The sequence below is a fragment of the Zosterops lateralis genome (assembly GCF_965231275.1).
Source record: "Zosterops lateralis genome assembly, chromosome: 5".
Taxonomy (NCBI): domain Eukaryota; kingdom Metazoa; phylum Chordata; class Aves; order Passeriformes; family Zosteropidae; genus Zosterops; species Zosterops lateralis.
Window position 1 is genome coordinate 59099675 of NC_139766.1, and position 15683 is coordinate 59115357.

General features: G+C 43.5%; 1 protein-coding gene across 3 annotated transcripts in view; it reads left to right on the plus strand.

The window, feature by feature from the left end:
* Positions 1-3918: 3918 nt before the first annotated feature.
* The window catches only part of LRBA (LPS responsive beige-like anchor protein), a gene marked incomplete at its 5' end in the record, with an annotated part of 363200 nt that continues 351435 nt past the window's right edge, over positions 3919-15683 (plus strand). For all 3 annotated transcript variants that reach the window (XM_083862452.1, XM_083862454.1, XM_083862453.1), the window contains one exon: positions 3919-4137. In XM_083862452.1, coding sequence (XP_083718578.1) covers positions 3919-4137 — 219 coding nt within the window. The remainder of the gene's footprint in view (positions 4138-15683) is intronic.

The window sequence follows — 15683 nt, forward strand, 5'->3', positions numbered from 1 at the left end:
CTGCTTTCCCTGGCAAGCTGGATTTGCTAGCTATTGGAGTATGAAGTTTAGAGGAAAACATCTGAAACCCATTAAGTTGGATTTTTGCAATTACTGTATTTTATTTATTTTCTTTCTAGTGAGATGTTAAAACAAAGAAGAAAGCAGAAAAATTAACAAGAAATGTTACATTCTCTTTGGATAACAGGAGAGGCCACAAACAGAACACGTACTCCAAGTCACTAGGTGTATAAAAAATTCCAAGCATTATTTCATTTCTGATTTTGCCTGGTGGAGAATAGCCTGATGGAAACCATAAAGGCTGACCATGGAGAGAGGGAATACATAAAAGCAGGCAGATAAAACTGATGTGTTTGTACTTAACCGGTTTAAAGGCTCAAATAAAAATTGTATCTTCCTTACAAGAGGGAAAGGTAATACTTTAGCAAACTACAGATGACTCAGAAAGACAGGGAAGCTCAAGCAGTAGATGTAAGGAATCCAAAACATGCATGGGAAATGCTGGCAGCAGCAAACCCTAAGATTAAAATTTCAAGATTACACAGTGTGTGTGTAGCCACACAAGATCACTGTAGCTTTGCAGAGACTGGCTGTGTCAACATTACATTTCTAAACATTTCTTATTCTGAGGAGGAAACTGCAGATGTTTGCTGCTCAAATTAGAGATTACCATCACTCCCTAATAATGTATGTGTATGTATGTAACCAAGGAAAATGAGAAAAGAAAGGAAAAAAAGGAGCTTAGTCTTTTCTTAGGACTTGGAAATTCAAATGGGAGATCAGCTATGAAATGTTCTAGTCTTGACATGCACTCTATAGATAAAAGTAACAATGTGAGAAAATTACGTAGGAAGGGAATGGAACAGGCATTATAATGGAATGTGTCTTGTCTTGAGTGCCTCGTACTTTTTGCCCCAAAACCACGGGAAATTTGATACCTACACATACTAAGTATGGCATTCTCTAATCAGGCCACAGGCAAGTTAAAATTTTATAGGATGGTGATATTAATAGTAATACTCCAGTTAGTATAATAATAATTATTATTAAATAATTGCAATCATATTTGGTATGCTTATAAGGAACATTGCAGATCACTTCAGAGGAGCATTTTCCAGAAAAACTGCGGTTTGAGTTTGCTTTTACCTTTTTTTTTTGTCTCTATAGACACAGTCTGGGAGGGGTACATCCAAATGGTTCTGTCCCAAACATGGTGCAGTATCGAGTGTAAGGAGAAATTTGTATTTCCCATACAAATGCCAGTTGTCCTCCTTGGAAATCCTTTAATACCAGATTTCAAAACACAGAAATTTTTACCTGTTTAAAGATTCATTCCCATTCCCTCCATAAAATTACATAAATGACAGCTTTTTATATCACAGAGGATGTGAAGCGTTAAAATGTACGTATGCTTATATTTGTTTTCTATATCTATCTGTCTGCAGGTTATGTTCACATTCCTGAGATGATCCTTCCTTTGGAAATCTTTGATGCTGCCACGTTGGCTGCGGTGCATCGTTAATAAACCTCAAACATTTGTCTCTGTGTTAAACAGCTGCTACAAAAACCCTACAGCCTTTAGGAGTGTGTCTAATCCTTATTAACACAGGCAGTCTCTTTAAAAATGCACAGTTGAAGGCTCCTTGAAAGACGAGTTCAGAGGAGCAGACCCTCCTACTTCTTTATTAACAGACACTCGGATTAATATCAAATAAATTCATGTAAAAGGTCAAACAAAAGAGATAGGATTGATGCCCATTTGTAGCTCACGTCACCCAGGAGGGAGCACAAGAAGGGCAGCAGTTCTCGTGCTTTACCCCAGTTGTACGTGGAGGTTTCGCCACCCACCCCGGGGCTCGGCGGGGGCTTTGGGGCGCCGGGTTTTGGCACCGCCGCCCCCTCGGGGAGACCTTTTGGGGCTGGGGAGCGCCTGTGACAGCGGCTCTGAGAAACCGAAACAACCGGCCCGCCTTCACAGGCTTTTCACCTGCAGGGAGAGTGAGTTTTCCTGCCCTCATCCTGCTCCCTTTTCCCTCAGCTCGTCACGTCTGGGTGGCGTCTCTCATGACCCACATTCGCGCCCCCTGCGCTCTCCGGGGAGCAGCAGCAGCAGCAGGAGGAGGAGGAGGAGGAACGACAGCGCTCCTGCCCGTGCTGCAGGTTTGGGTGGTGGAAACGACTCAGGCACCTCCCGGGATCATTCTGGCGGCGGCAGGAGCTGGAGCATCCAAACATCCTCTTCTCCGCACAGCCGCGGTTTTCCTCCGGGGATGGTCCGCGAAAGCGACTCCCCCATCCGGCTGGGGGCTGCTCTTTGCATTGGGTTTGATTATTAAAAAAACCCCCAACAAACCAAAAAAAACCCCAAACAAACAAAAAACCCACCCTCTTCTCCCAAACCACCCCTGCCAAAGGAAAATCGCTTCAAGAAGGGCAGACTTGTGTTATTGAACAGTTACAGAAGGCAGCCCCAGTGAGGCCACGCCTGCAGGGCTGTGTCCGGTTCTGGGCTCCCCGGGACAAGACAAGGAGCGGCTGGAGGGGGCTCAGCCAAGGGACACGGAGATGATGAGGGGTCAGGAGTATCCCTTTTGTGGAGCCAGGCCTGTTCAGGCTGGAGAAGACTGCAGGGGATGTCATTAATACACATGAATATCACAAAAGTGGGTGCCCAGAGGATGGTGCCAGATACTTTTGAGGTGCCCAGCGACAGGAACAGGAGTAATGGCCATAAGCTCAACCACAAGAAGTTCTACCTCAGAATGAGGAAGAACTTCATACTGAGAGTGGCAGAGCACTGGAACAGGCTGCCCAGGGAGACATTCCAGACCCACCTGGAGGTGTCCCCTGCTGCAGGTGACCCTGCCTTGGCAGGGGGAATGGATCAGATGACCTCCAGAGGCCCCTTCCCTGGCAACTCAGTGAACACTGCAATACTCTGGGAGAACTAAATTATTGCTCACAGCCCCAAGAGCGGCCGGGACCACGCGGGCGCTGCATCCCCACGGGCGAGCCACGTCCCCGGGCTGAGGGAGCTGAGGAGGCCGAGGAGGCCGAGCGGGCCGAGGGGCCCGAGGGTCCGGCGGGAGGGCGGCCCCGCTCACCTGGGCTCACCTGCGCTCACCTGGGCGTGCGCAGCAGCCGCTCCCGCCCCGCGCCGCGGCCCCGCCCGCGCCCGGCCCGCGCAGGCGCTCCGGGGGCTCCGCGCTGTCATGGCGGCAGCGAGCGGCCGCGCCGGCAGGAAGGAGATGGGGCTCGCCGGGACCGCGCTCTGAGGTGGCAGCAGCAGCAGCAGCAGCGGCGGCGGCGGCTGGAACTTGAGGCGCCTTCGGGCGGGCGGAGCGGCAAGGCAGGGCAGCCCGCAGCCGGCAGCGCAGCCGCCTCCCGGCCCCGGAGCGGCGCGGCGGGCAGCCCGCGCCCTGCGCAGCCCGCGGTGAGTGCGAACTTGGCGGGGCGCTGCACCTGCCCGCGGCCGTGCCCAGCGCAGCCCGGGCCGCGCCCGCAGCGCCCGCGCGGGGAGGAGAAGCGTGGGCCCCATAGGTTAAAACAAAAGAGAATTAGGAGAAAAGAACCCCGAAAAAAGCAGGTGAAACCCTTGAGGTGGGGGCTCGGAGGCGGCGGGTCCGGGGCACTTCCGCGGGGCGAGGCGTGAGCTCTGCGGGGCCGGGCCGGGGCGGGCTGCGGGCTGAAACACACCTCGGCTCGTCCTGCAGGGCCGCCGGCACCTGCCCCAGGGCAGCGCGCTGACACACGCCTCCCGCCTGCGAGGACACAGCCGCGATCCTCCCCGCCCGCCCGGCAGCCGGAGCCAAGGGAAGGGAGCCGGAGCCCCTCTCACATTCCCGGCTGACCGGCTCTTCCCGGAGCGCCGAGCGCGCGGAGCTGGCGCTGGAAGCCGCAGCCTGCGGGGAACTGGCCATGGCGAGTGAGGGCAGACAAGTTGTGCAGCCAACAGGTGATGATGGAGGAGGAGGAGCGGGAAGAGAAGGAAATGCTGCTGAAGGGGGAAGCGTGCTGCAGCCTCTGAATCCAGGAGTGCCCATCCGAGGCATCAAGATGAAATTCGCCGTGCTGACAGGACTGGTGGAAGTCGGCGAGGTGTCCAACAGAGACATAGTTGACACTGTGTTTAACCTGGTAAGTTGATTTTCCTGAATTAGGAGAAAGAACAGCATGGGTATGCAGAAGAATCTGCAGGTTTTTGGATGCTGTTGTCCTGTTAATAATTTTTTACATGCTTGCACTTTCACTGTGCTGGATTTCAACCACGTTCTTTTCACTTACCACAAAAGCTGGGGAAAAAAGCATATGAGCCTCTTTATATACACACTTATACTTGAAACAACTGTAAGCATCCTCCTCCTTTGTTTTCCTCAGAGAAATTGTTGCTTCATTTAGAACTGAGAAATGTATTGTTGTGTTTAAACATTTAACAGGTGTACTCAACAAGAAAGTTAAATGTTAATTTAGTAACTCAAAGTGTCATCAAAACACACACACTGTTTTAAGTCAAAGCAGTTTTTCAAAGATGTTTACATCCTTTCTTGCTTCCTGTTGGTTTTGGAAGTAGGCAGAACTTTCATGTTGCATGTGCAGGGGGTGAGGGTGTCAGGGAGCTGTTCATTCAAGCGTGTTTTACATGGTCTGCTTTTTGGGAAGAGTAGAATATGGTTGCAGTGTCCTTTTTTAAATTAATGAATTAGGGACTTATGTTTTTGCTGCTGTTTTTTGAACACTGTGTGGCTGTATCTAATAATTCATAACAGATCACACTAAACATTGAGGGTACAACTTTCCCTTGTTGAAGCTACAAATGGAATATATACTATTAAACTTCTTGGGCCAATTGCTTTAAATGGCATAATTTTCTTTGATGCAGGAGATCAAACATTGGGAGAAAAACTGTCAAGTTTACAAAGATACTCTGCTATTACCACAGGTCTTAAAACATCTCTTAAAACAATTATCGTTCCTCCTTCTTCCTTTGAGTGAGCAGGTCTGACTCTAAAACAATGTGGTTTCTGACAAACCAGGAAGTGAGAGCATTTAATAATATAAAGCTCAGTAACAAGGAAAGTTGAGGCAGAAGTCATACTGGTTTTTTATGCTGTTTGCATTTCAGTTATTTTGTTGTTAGTACTCTTTGCTACATGCAAGTTTTAGTGGTCACTAAGTATTTGTGTACAGTGTCTGCTTCATGTTTTTCGGTGTTATCTTCTTGGGTTAATATAAATATTTATTTTAGAATATTTTTGTATTTACAGTGTAGTGCCCTAGTTTGTTTGGATGAAAGTCTCAATACAGGGGAATGGCAGTAGTGACAAAGTGCAAGTCAGAGGTTTCATGGATGCTTCAAGTATGAGGAAGTGATTTAAGTTACTTGGAGTCCACTCGACAATGCCCTGGACTAAACCCAGTGCTCACATATACGGACATGAGGTTCAAAAGGAAATTCTGGTGAATAATTTAGAATTTCCCCTCACACTTGTCTGAGGGGAAGTTGTTCATGAGCATGTTAAATTTTACTTTGTTTCTAGTGTGATCTTTTGAGTGGGGTGCTGGAGGTGTGTTTTATGGCAGCAGTGGAAAGAGAATAATTATTCAGCAGAGTAATTAAAAGTGTGAAAGCTCCTTGATTCCTGTGATTCCTGTTCTGCTCCAGTTTGAGCAAGAGAGAAGCAAAAACTTCAGCGTGATTTAGAGTATTCTTGATTTTAGATTTAAGAGGTCTGGAGAATTTGAACTGTGGACTGTATTTTCCTGGATCTTCATTTCCCAGATAGACAGGGGAGACTTTCTGGCATTGGAAATTTTTGGAACTGTGTTCTCACTTTTTCTGCAAGTGAAACAGCATCCCTGACCTCTCTGAGAAGATTCCTCAACCATTTCAGCACACCTGGCTACATGTGGGAGGCTAAAGGTCATGCTCATGCCCCACATTATTTTGTCAGCTGTTGAGTATCATGACACAACCCACAGTTTGGTAGTAAGGACACTTTGCATGGATATGTGAGAACAAAATCCAAATTTTGGAGCAATAGCAAGAACAGTAGGCCTCTTGATTTCTCTCAGTCCCAGGAAAACATCAGCTAGCTGGCAAATCAAGTATTTTGGAAGATGTATCAAGGTTTAGTGGCTTTATTAAAACTGAAATGCATGGAAAAAAATCAAACCAGCCAACAAACTCATAGGTTTTGTTACAGAAAGACATTATTTTCTAGTTTGGGGTGTTTTTTTTTAACAAAAACTCTGAAGATGACTTTTTAATGTAGCTTTTTGGGATATGATGGATATGAAGTCTCCCTTCAAATCAATGCTCATTCATTTGTCTCGGAGTTCTGCCTGTGTTCATTTGTTACGTGCAACCATTTTGTCAATTAATACCTCTGAAATCACACTGACCAGAATTTAAGGTGTGCCAAGTCCTGGTTAGCAGTGGTGTAGTTGCTTTTCTCTGTGTGGGCGTACAGAAAATCTGTAACTTTTATCTGAAAAGGTGACTCTTAGCCCTGGCTTTTCTGGTAGTTTGTTTCCCAATGGCTTTGGGAGTGTTTCCTCAGGTGTGTGTAGGTTGAGCTGGGGGTATGACAGTCACGCCCTGATCTGCTGTTGCCTGATGGGGTTAAGGCCCAAGTGTCCCCTCCTGTTTGGTTTCATTCTGTGTGGTGACTCACAGCTGCAGGCACCAGGGGTGAGAGCAGAGCTCTGCTAGGCTGCTTCCCCTGATTTGGAAAGAGGACACCTGTGCTACCTGGGGTTTGTTTGGTCCCTAAGCTGAGGCATCTTTAGGCCAGAGTGCAAGGAGGGCTGGGCAAATCTGGGTGGAAAGGTGGCTTACTTAGCATATTTATTCTTTATGGCATAATCGCCCTCAAATATGACGAGATTACTTTTTAAACAGGGATGTTAGGTGCCCTAATTTTAATTTCTTGAGAAAACATGGTGCTCTTAGTTATGCTCTTCCAACTTGCTGTAGCATATGGAGGTTATCAGGAGAAGACCAAAGTGCTGTCTTGATGTTTCTTGTCTTTGAAATGGTCACATTCTATATGTGAAAGACTCAGGAGGTCAGAAATCTAAAGTGCACAGTAACTGATTTGCTGCTTACCAAAGAAATTTAAGCCTCTATAGTTCTGATTACTTGAGCAAATAAGTTGTTCACTTCAGCAGTGTTGGATCTTGGAGAGCCACCTCTGACATTTTCTCTGTCCAGCAGTGTAACAAAGTGCTTAGTGACTCACTTCTAGCATCAAAACTCTTACTAGTGTTCTTTTGTTGTCTTTGGAAATTCTGTTCCTAGAAATAGACGAGTTGATCTGCTTTGTTTGGGTCAGTTTTCTCAATGAACACAATTTCCCGGCCCATGTTGAATGTCTTTGTATATTTCAGCATCTCTTAAAAGCGAAGAGGAAAATAGGGGCTTTGAAGAAATTGATTATTCTGTTGAAAACGTTGAAAGCACGTTCTTGTTCAAGTGTTAATCTGTTCTGTTAATTTTTTAGACAGATTAGCTAAACTATGGATATATATTCCTCATGCATTATGAATTTTATTTTTAATTGACTTCAAGCAGCAATAACTCCTTGAATTTCCTTTGCATACAAATCAGGTGAATTCTTGTTCATTACCTCATATTTACCCTCCCTTAGTTTATTAAAATAAAAGCCACTCATGGTTGCAGAAGATGATAGAATGGAAAAATAAATTACTTACTGTGGGATCTGTTACTAACTTAAAATAACTCTAAGCCAGTTTTGTTTTAAAGAGCTTTGCCACTTTGAATTGTTTTATTGAATATGATATAGATTGTTACTTGATTTGGTTCAATTTCTTCCTCTCAGTCTGTGTTGCAAAGACTTTTTTTTTCAAATTTCTCTTTGGTGAAGAGAATGTGCTATTGCTTTTGATTCTGTTCATGGATTATGAGATCCTCACCAAGAGTGACAAAGTGTAAATGAGAAAGAAACAGAAGTTTTTATCACCTTTGGAGGAAAAATAATGGGATCTGAGGAGCAGAGGCTAAAATTGCTTTCTAAATTTAATTTGTCAGCTTTTTCACTTCTGCCAGGCTTTACTAAAACCACAAACAAAAAATCAACCTAACTTTAAAAAGTTCTTGAAGATTATTTTCATGCTGATACGTCAGGTTTCTAATTTGGATGGTTTTGGCACACTAATGCAACTAGAACACTAACTCATAATGGTTTTTATGAACTCTAATTTCCCCTTTTTTATCTCTTGTCAGACTTATTTAGCATATATCATGTTGTAGAAACCCCCCATAAGCTAATGCTGATAGAATTAAATGTATTGCAGTAGTAAAAATCCACCATGAATATTTTTATAACAATGCATTCCTTTCATCACATTACTGTATGTTTTTAAGACTCTGTTTTCTACATAAACTTATCAATGCTGATGACAAGTGAGAGTAACCAAGTAGCTCCTAGAATATCAGTGAATATTGTGTATTTCTTAATAGATGCAGTCTTCCTTAGTAGCTTCCCAGTAAATACACCTCTGGCTACAGTTATCCTAGTTCAGTCACTTCTGTCCACTTACAGTACAGATGATAAGGTAAGTCTGTGGCTTTAGCTGGGTCAGGCTTGTAGGGTTTGTTAAAAAAAAAAATCATACTAAATTGAACAGTCAGCTGTCTTAGAGGTCATGCATGGTTTTTACTTATTGAAATGATGCATATTGGGTTTTTTCAGGTGTTGATGCAACTTGGACATTAGTTTGTAGTTAGTGGAAATATCACCCCATGTAGTATGTGCAGGAACCGAGGGAAATTTTGTGGTTGGCTGAGAAAGCTGTGGAATGTAGTGAGGTGGTAATGGCAGTCTTTAATTAGGCATGCAACAATTTAGAAGAAAATTGTCTAGGCTCTGAAGAGAAGCTGGTTTGTACTTTGGCTGTAGTATCAACTCACTTCTGTAGCTGCAACTTAAAACACAATGTAAGACAACAGAATATTGAGGACAAGATTTTAAAGACTGCATGGGAAAGTGTTCAGTTTTGCTTACTCTTCCACTAAGTTGCCATACTTTTATAGCTTCTCGTGTCCAGTGTGATTTCAAGAGATTTCAAGTGTCTGTGAAAGCCTGGGAACATGCTGTGTGTTTTCCAGCAAGGTTGTCATCCTGTACTGGCATATATAGACTCTGTATAAACATAAAGTAAAGCTGAAACAGCAAAGCTGAACTGGGCGTTTACATATATCATATCTTAATGTTTGTTAGACAATTTTTAATTAGCAGTTTGTTCTACATGGAAGCCTGGTCAAAATATGTTCATGGCATGGTTTAGAAGTCCCCTTTAGAGGGGAACACATCAGTTCAATGACAGATTTTTCTGGGTGGTGTCTGGTAACAGAGGAGAGGGAGTCAGGTTTCTGTTGCAGTTGCTTTGCTGTCTCTGGGTAGTGCTTTGTGCTGCTTCTGCCAGACAGTCCTGGGCTGGATGGACCGTGGGCCTGACCCAGCCGTGCAGAGAGCACAGAAACCCAGGGGCCATATGGAGTGGCTCAGGAACAGCATCTGCGGATTAGGGAATAGAATGAAATTAGTCAAAAGCATCAGGGAAGCAGGTGGATGGCATGTCAAGGTTGCCACAGAGGCTGGACATTGCAGAGTGATACAAAAATGGATCATTATAATGCAAGCTGAATCAGCACGCTTTGGTTCACTCCTCCAGTAATCTTTTTGAAGATGAGTGTGAGTGAAGAGAAGGCTTTTGAAATTGCTGTGTTGGCTGAACATTGGAGGTTGAGGAAAATCAAAGATGAAGTGTTTGCTCAATTCTTTTTTGAGGTAGTGTTGGTTTGGTACAGTATTCAGTGGCTAGTCAGGTGTACGTTCAGATGCTGAAGTTTACTGAGAAGTCCCACTCTTTTGAAAATCATCAAGCATGTTATTTTTTTGGCATGTGTTAGATTGAAGTCTGATGACAGATAAAAATGAGCTTTGTCTGTGGTTTCATTCACTATCTGTATATTTGCCTTGCCACCTCTTGGTGAACCTGCACTCATTCTGAGCTCTCTCACTTGACGTGGTGCTCTGACCTTTTATTTCTTGCTAGATAAGTTGGCAGCTTAAAGCACTGATAGCTTCTGTCTTCATGCAGTCATCAAGTTCTTTATGAGCCTTAAGGAAGAAGCTTTAATCCATTGCACAGATGAAATAAGCTCTGCAGTTTAGTCAGTGGAATGTGAAATAGCTTCTTGCTACCTTTGGTGTTTCTGTCTTTTTCTGTCTTCTTTAAAAATCTATTCTGTCAAATTCAGTCTTGCGTGCATTAAATTTATGCATATCTTTTTAAAGAAGTTCTATTTATTTTAAATGGGTCAATCTGGCAGAAAGTTTTTGTTCAAAATCACTAATTACAGTAAGCTAACTTTCTGCTGTTCAAGTGTCTTCCCCAGGCCCCGGAGGCCTTGCTGGCCTCTTCACAACGTTTTGCATAATGGTTTTTGGTATTAGCTTGACCTAATTACTAATGTCCTAATTTAGATTACGTTTCTGCTTTAACTAATTCTGGATTTTTCTGGTGGACTTGATATCGGGCTAGAGCACATTGCTGCCCATCCGAAAGCTGCTTTGGCCACATTTCTTTGACTCTGGGAAACCCTCGGGCTTTGTCCCTGAGCTTTGGCTGTTTTCCAGGAGTCTTCGGGCTCCATGAATATGGTGAACCAGGATACTATTGCCACCTGCTTTGTGAGTGCTCTGCGTGGAGACCGCAGTTTCCAGCGTGCAGCGCTCTGTGCTCTGTGCTCAGGGCAGATAGCAATCGAGATGCATCCCTGCACTGCTGCTGTAATCAAACTCACCAAATGATGATACTGCAGGAGTTGCAACAGCACTTTATCCCGAGCCACTGGGGGCTTTGTGCTGACACTGGGAGCCTGGAATAATTTGTGAAGAGCTTGCATTGCCACAGTGCTTTAGTTTCCAGAGCTTCACAAATAGACATAAGTAGTTTCTAAATAGAAACTAATTTGTGGAGAAGAAAAATTTAATGCCTTCTGCTGCACTGGATTCCCCTAGTAGTAACTGGGGAGCTGGGAGCAGCTATGTCCCAGGCATGATTTTCTTGTTAATAGCTGCCTTGAGAAGATATTTAAATGAGAATTGCTAGTGGGAATAGGATGTGCTCTGTTGCCTCCTGTAAAAGTTACACGAGTTTGAGCTACAAGTCTCTTTACTGCAGCCTGCATATGAATAGTTTTGTTGATGTTTTTGCGTTCTGCATATATCTAGGAAAAGAATTCCATTTGCATCAATGCAGAAAAGTCAGATTTTTTTTTTTTCTGTGATTGAAAACCTGGAATGGAATTGTTCAGGCAAAAACCTCTTCTTTGTTGATGCAACTGAAGAAATCAAGACTTGAAGAGCTTCTGGGTTATCTTTCCTTTGCAGTTGGAAATCAAAACCAGAGTAACCACGTAGGACTCGTCTGTTCTATGAAAGTGTGTTGTGTGTGTGTCAGCATTTCCCCTTTTGCTGTCAGCAGTTGTTGTCTGAGTTGTGGACAGAAATTACAGAGATAAATTCACTAAATGGAGCCTATTCTATTTGCCCCACTTAAATACTCCAGATTTCTAGGTTTGTCCTGGACTAGCCCTGTAAAACAGTAACTGTAAGAATGCATAGGGTGACCTTAGCTTATTTATTCTCTCCTTGGGAATGCTGAAAGACAAGAGGCACCAGGAAGCAGCAGGTAAGATGGTAACTGCAGCAGGAGTGCAATTTCTGTAATAAAAGACCACCAAGAAGAGGACCAGTAGCATCTCACAGTGAACTGGGAAATATGTGATTATGGAGTCCAGGATGCTGAATGTTTGCATGGTAAACCCCTCACAAAGTGCTTCCTTTATCAAACTGTATGTTTGGATGGGAATTATACAGATTTGGATGGGGGTAGGTGGGGAGTGACCCCGTGGTTGTAGAACTGCTGAATAAAGGTTTTCCAGATCCTGCAAGTTCAAGTTTTAGTAGTCTGTTAATAGAGAAGCTTTTAAGTTGTGCTGTTTGCACTTCTTGGGATTTAAGGTGTTCCTAAGGACAATTGTCTTTTGTATGATTGCTAACAATCCAGGTGGGCCTTGTTTGTAATCAAGCAGTGCTTAAGGAAATCAACACCCAACCAAAAAACAAAACCACCCCTCCTCCCTCCAGAAAAAAAAACAACCCCCCAAACCAAACAACCCCTCAAAAAAGCCAAGTGTTTTTTATGTGGAATCAGACTTAAGTTACAAAATATGGCCAGTGATACAGAAGTAGAATTGCTGATGAGCCTTAAAACAATGCCATTGAGGGGAAGATGAGAACCAAATGACTAATGTGAATGGTGCATGACCGTTAAATAAACAAATGGAAACTATCAGTCCAGTCAGCATCTGCCTCCTGCTAATGTTTTTGTTGAAACTAAGCATGTGATTTGTCTCTAGTTGTGGTTGTGAACTTGATTGAAAAGAACTTGCAAGCTTTTTTTTTTTGTTCTCTGTATAATGGGAGCTTACTTATACTGTAGGATTTGGTTCCAGTGGGTAATTTAGGTGCTCTAATGCCTGGGTTTTAGGTGTCTGATATGGAGTATAAAGCTGAGTAACTGTGATTGCATTTTTTAGAATGTGTTTTGAAACTTGAAACATGAGATGGGGAGCTGTGTACGTTTAATATATTGCTGCTGTTACAGAGTGGGCTAACACCTGAGATGCTGGGAATGGATATTTCAATTGGGATTGCAGTAGAGTCTCTGTCCAATTTGCAGCCTATAGCTAAGGGTCACCTTCTGAAGCTATGATGTCTTTAACACTTCAATTGTCTGTGTTTTAAACAGGGTAGCAGTGGTGCCCAACTGAACAGTAAAGTGCGGTGAAAAGAGTTCTCAGGATCAGAAACTGTACCAGTGGTTTCCCATCTTTATATAAATCAGTAAATGCTTATGAGAAAATTATTGTCATGTATAGGTCCCAATCTTGAGCCATGCTAGATTATCTGCTGCCTAACCTCACACCAGGACACTGCTTTGTCCTTTCTGTGCCCCCTTGCCTGCTCTTCCATGACCCGACACCTGCTGCCTTCATCCTTGGCTGCAGAAGTGAGTCCTGAGCACTCACTGGAATCTGCAGCAGGCTGGGAATCTGTGAATGCCACTGTGTCCTGCAGTTGCTTGGATCAGCTGATTGGCAGGAGCATTGCTTTGGGGAGATGTTTATTCCATGACTCATCTGAGACCTGGTGCTGAAGACTCGTGCCCTTCCTGTGTACAGCTTTTAGAGCAGAATGTCTGTAGCTCTTTGGAAGTTTTGCTGGTTTGGTAAAGTCTCACCTCTGAGGGGAGTGAAAGCCACCCTGATTTCTCTCCTTAGCAGGAGGAGATTCCAGTTGTCATTTGTCAGGTTTGAGGGTGCTGTGAGTGACTTGTAAAGGAGCACATGTAACACCTCTACTGCACAGACCAGGCTCATAAACAGCAAAAAATGCCAGATTCATGAGTATGGGGAGAAGGCACAGAAAGGAACAAGTGTCAGACCTTGTGGTTAAGGTGTTTGAATAAGGTTTTCTAGTCACTCATACTCAAATTTCACTTGAGTGCTGAGTTAGTCTTGATGTCTTTGTTGCTGTTCATTAAAGATGGATGTGTCTCTAGGGATTCTTTAAGTAGGCATGCAAGGAGTTGTTGAGATCTCTTTTTAGACATATGAATAGAAGTAGAGGTAAGAGTTTAGAGAAGCAACCAAGCTGCCCAAAGAAATTGTCATAAAATAACATCACACATGAGCAGTTTAGTTTAATCACTGTAATTGTGCTGTTATAAAACTTGATTATAAACTATTTGTTTCAAATTCAAGCTTCTGGGTTCAAATCCTGATTACCTAAGTACCACTATCTTGTCATCATCTGTCCTATTAGGAAAGTTTTGGCAGACTGGTGAAGTTACCAGTGACTGAAAAGGGAAAACGTAACTCCCAGTGTTAAAAGAGGGGAGAAAAAAGGAAGAACCGAGGAAATTCCAGGCTGTTCAGTTTCACCTCTGTGCCTTATGGGATTATGGAATGGATGTTCCTGGAAATTGTGCAAAGGCACATAGAAAGTAAGGAGGTGATAGGTGACAGCCAATGTCACTAAGGTCACATCAAAGGGCCTGACAGATTTAGTTGCCTTCAGTGATGGGGTTGCAGCACTGGTGGGTGAGGGAAGAACAACTGATGTCATCTGTCTGGACTTGTGCAGAGTATTTGGCACAACATCCTTGTCTCTAAACTGGAGAGGCATGGATTTGATGGATGGGCCACTCACTTGGTAAGGAATTGCTCAGAGAAGCTGTGGATGCCCCACCCCTGGAAGTGTTCAGGGTCAGGTTGGATGGGGCTTTGAGCAGCCTGGTCTAGTGGAAGGTGTCCCTGCCCTTGGCCGAGGGGCTGGATGATCTTTAAGGTCCTTTCCCTCCTAAACCATTTGGCGATTCTGTAAATTGGTGATTGAATTGAATTAACAATTCTTTGTTAATTTCTATGGGAAAAGCCACTTTCAAGTACACAAGAATGCCAGAAATTTAAGCTTAATGTACTTGTGGTGGCAGGGGAGGGAAAGTTATTTCAGTGACTTTTGACTTGTGCCATGTCTGTCACGTGTTGTTTAGTGTCTGTGTTTTCATTTGCTCTGTGGTGTGACCCTATTCTGTAGCTATTGCTGACATGTGGGGTTTAATGAGTATTTCATCCCTCATTCCTGTGCTGGTAGCTGAATTCCAGTATCATCCTGAACAGGATATTTCTGTGCATTTCAGTGTAGCAATGCTGCATATTACTGACAATGAGGCTGATCAAATGTGGGCTTAGTGACCATTTTGCACCATGCATGACACCTACTGTGCAGAATAACTCTTTAGCTTTGAAATACACTTACAGTGTGTCTTCTGTGGGTTGGCAGTGCATTTGAGTTCTGTAGCACTGAGTGATCTTGATGCTTCAATTTCCTGTTAAAGTAGGTATATGGGGAAGGAGGTGAACAGCTTTAAATGCTCAATTATAGTAATTTTCCAGTTGGATGTTCAACTTCTCAACTTCTAAGAGTCAGCTTTAATATCTCCTGTAGCTCTATTGCTCACATATATGAGACTAGAGTTGTAGTTAAGAGTTCTGTTTCTCAACTCTCAAGGAGTTTTGTTCACCAAGGATACTTCTAAATGGGTTTGTTTGTCTGTGACCTTACTGTGCAAATTGGAAAGAATGCTTGAATGCACATATGGATTCTTAAAACAAGTATCGATCATTATAACAATGGGATCGATGCAGAGTAAAGGATTTCTCAATTGCAGTGATTGCAGTGCAAATTTCTATATTAAAAGGTGCCTGAACCTTAGTATTAATATCCAGAATTTTGAAGACAAAGATGCCTTTGTTTAGGAAGGTTAATAATTTGGCCAAGAGGAGCTGTTGCCCTTAATAATCGAAGAGTATTGAGTCTAAGTACCTGGCTCTAGAGCTGCCTCATTATGCTTGTTGCATTGTGTTTTTATGTGAAGTCTGAATTCCTTTGGCATTTAAAAGGAAGAAAGGAAAACATTTGTTCTGTTTGTTGTAACTCAGAATGTGACTTTTCCAATAAATAGCCACAGAACCTTTGCAGACTGGAATGAAATATTGCAGTTTCAGCAGCGCCCATTGTTCTTCT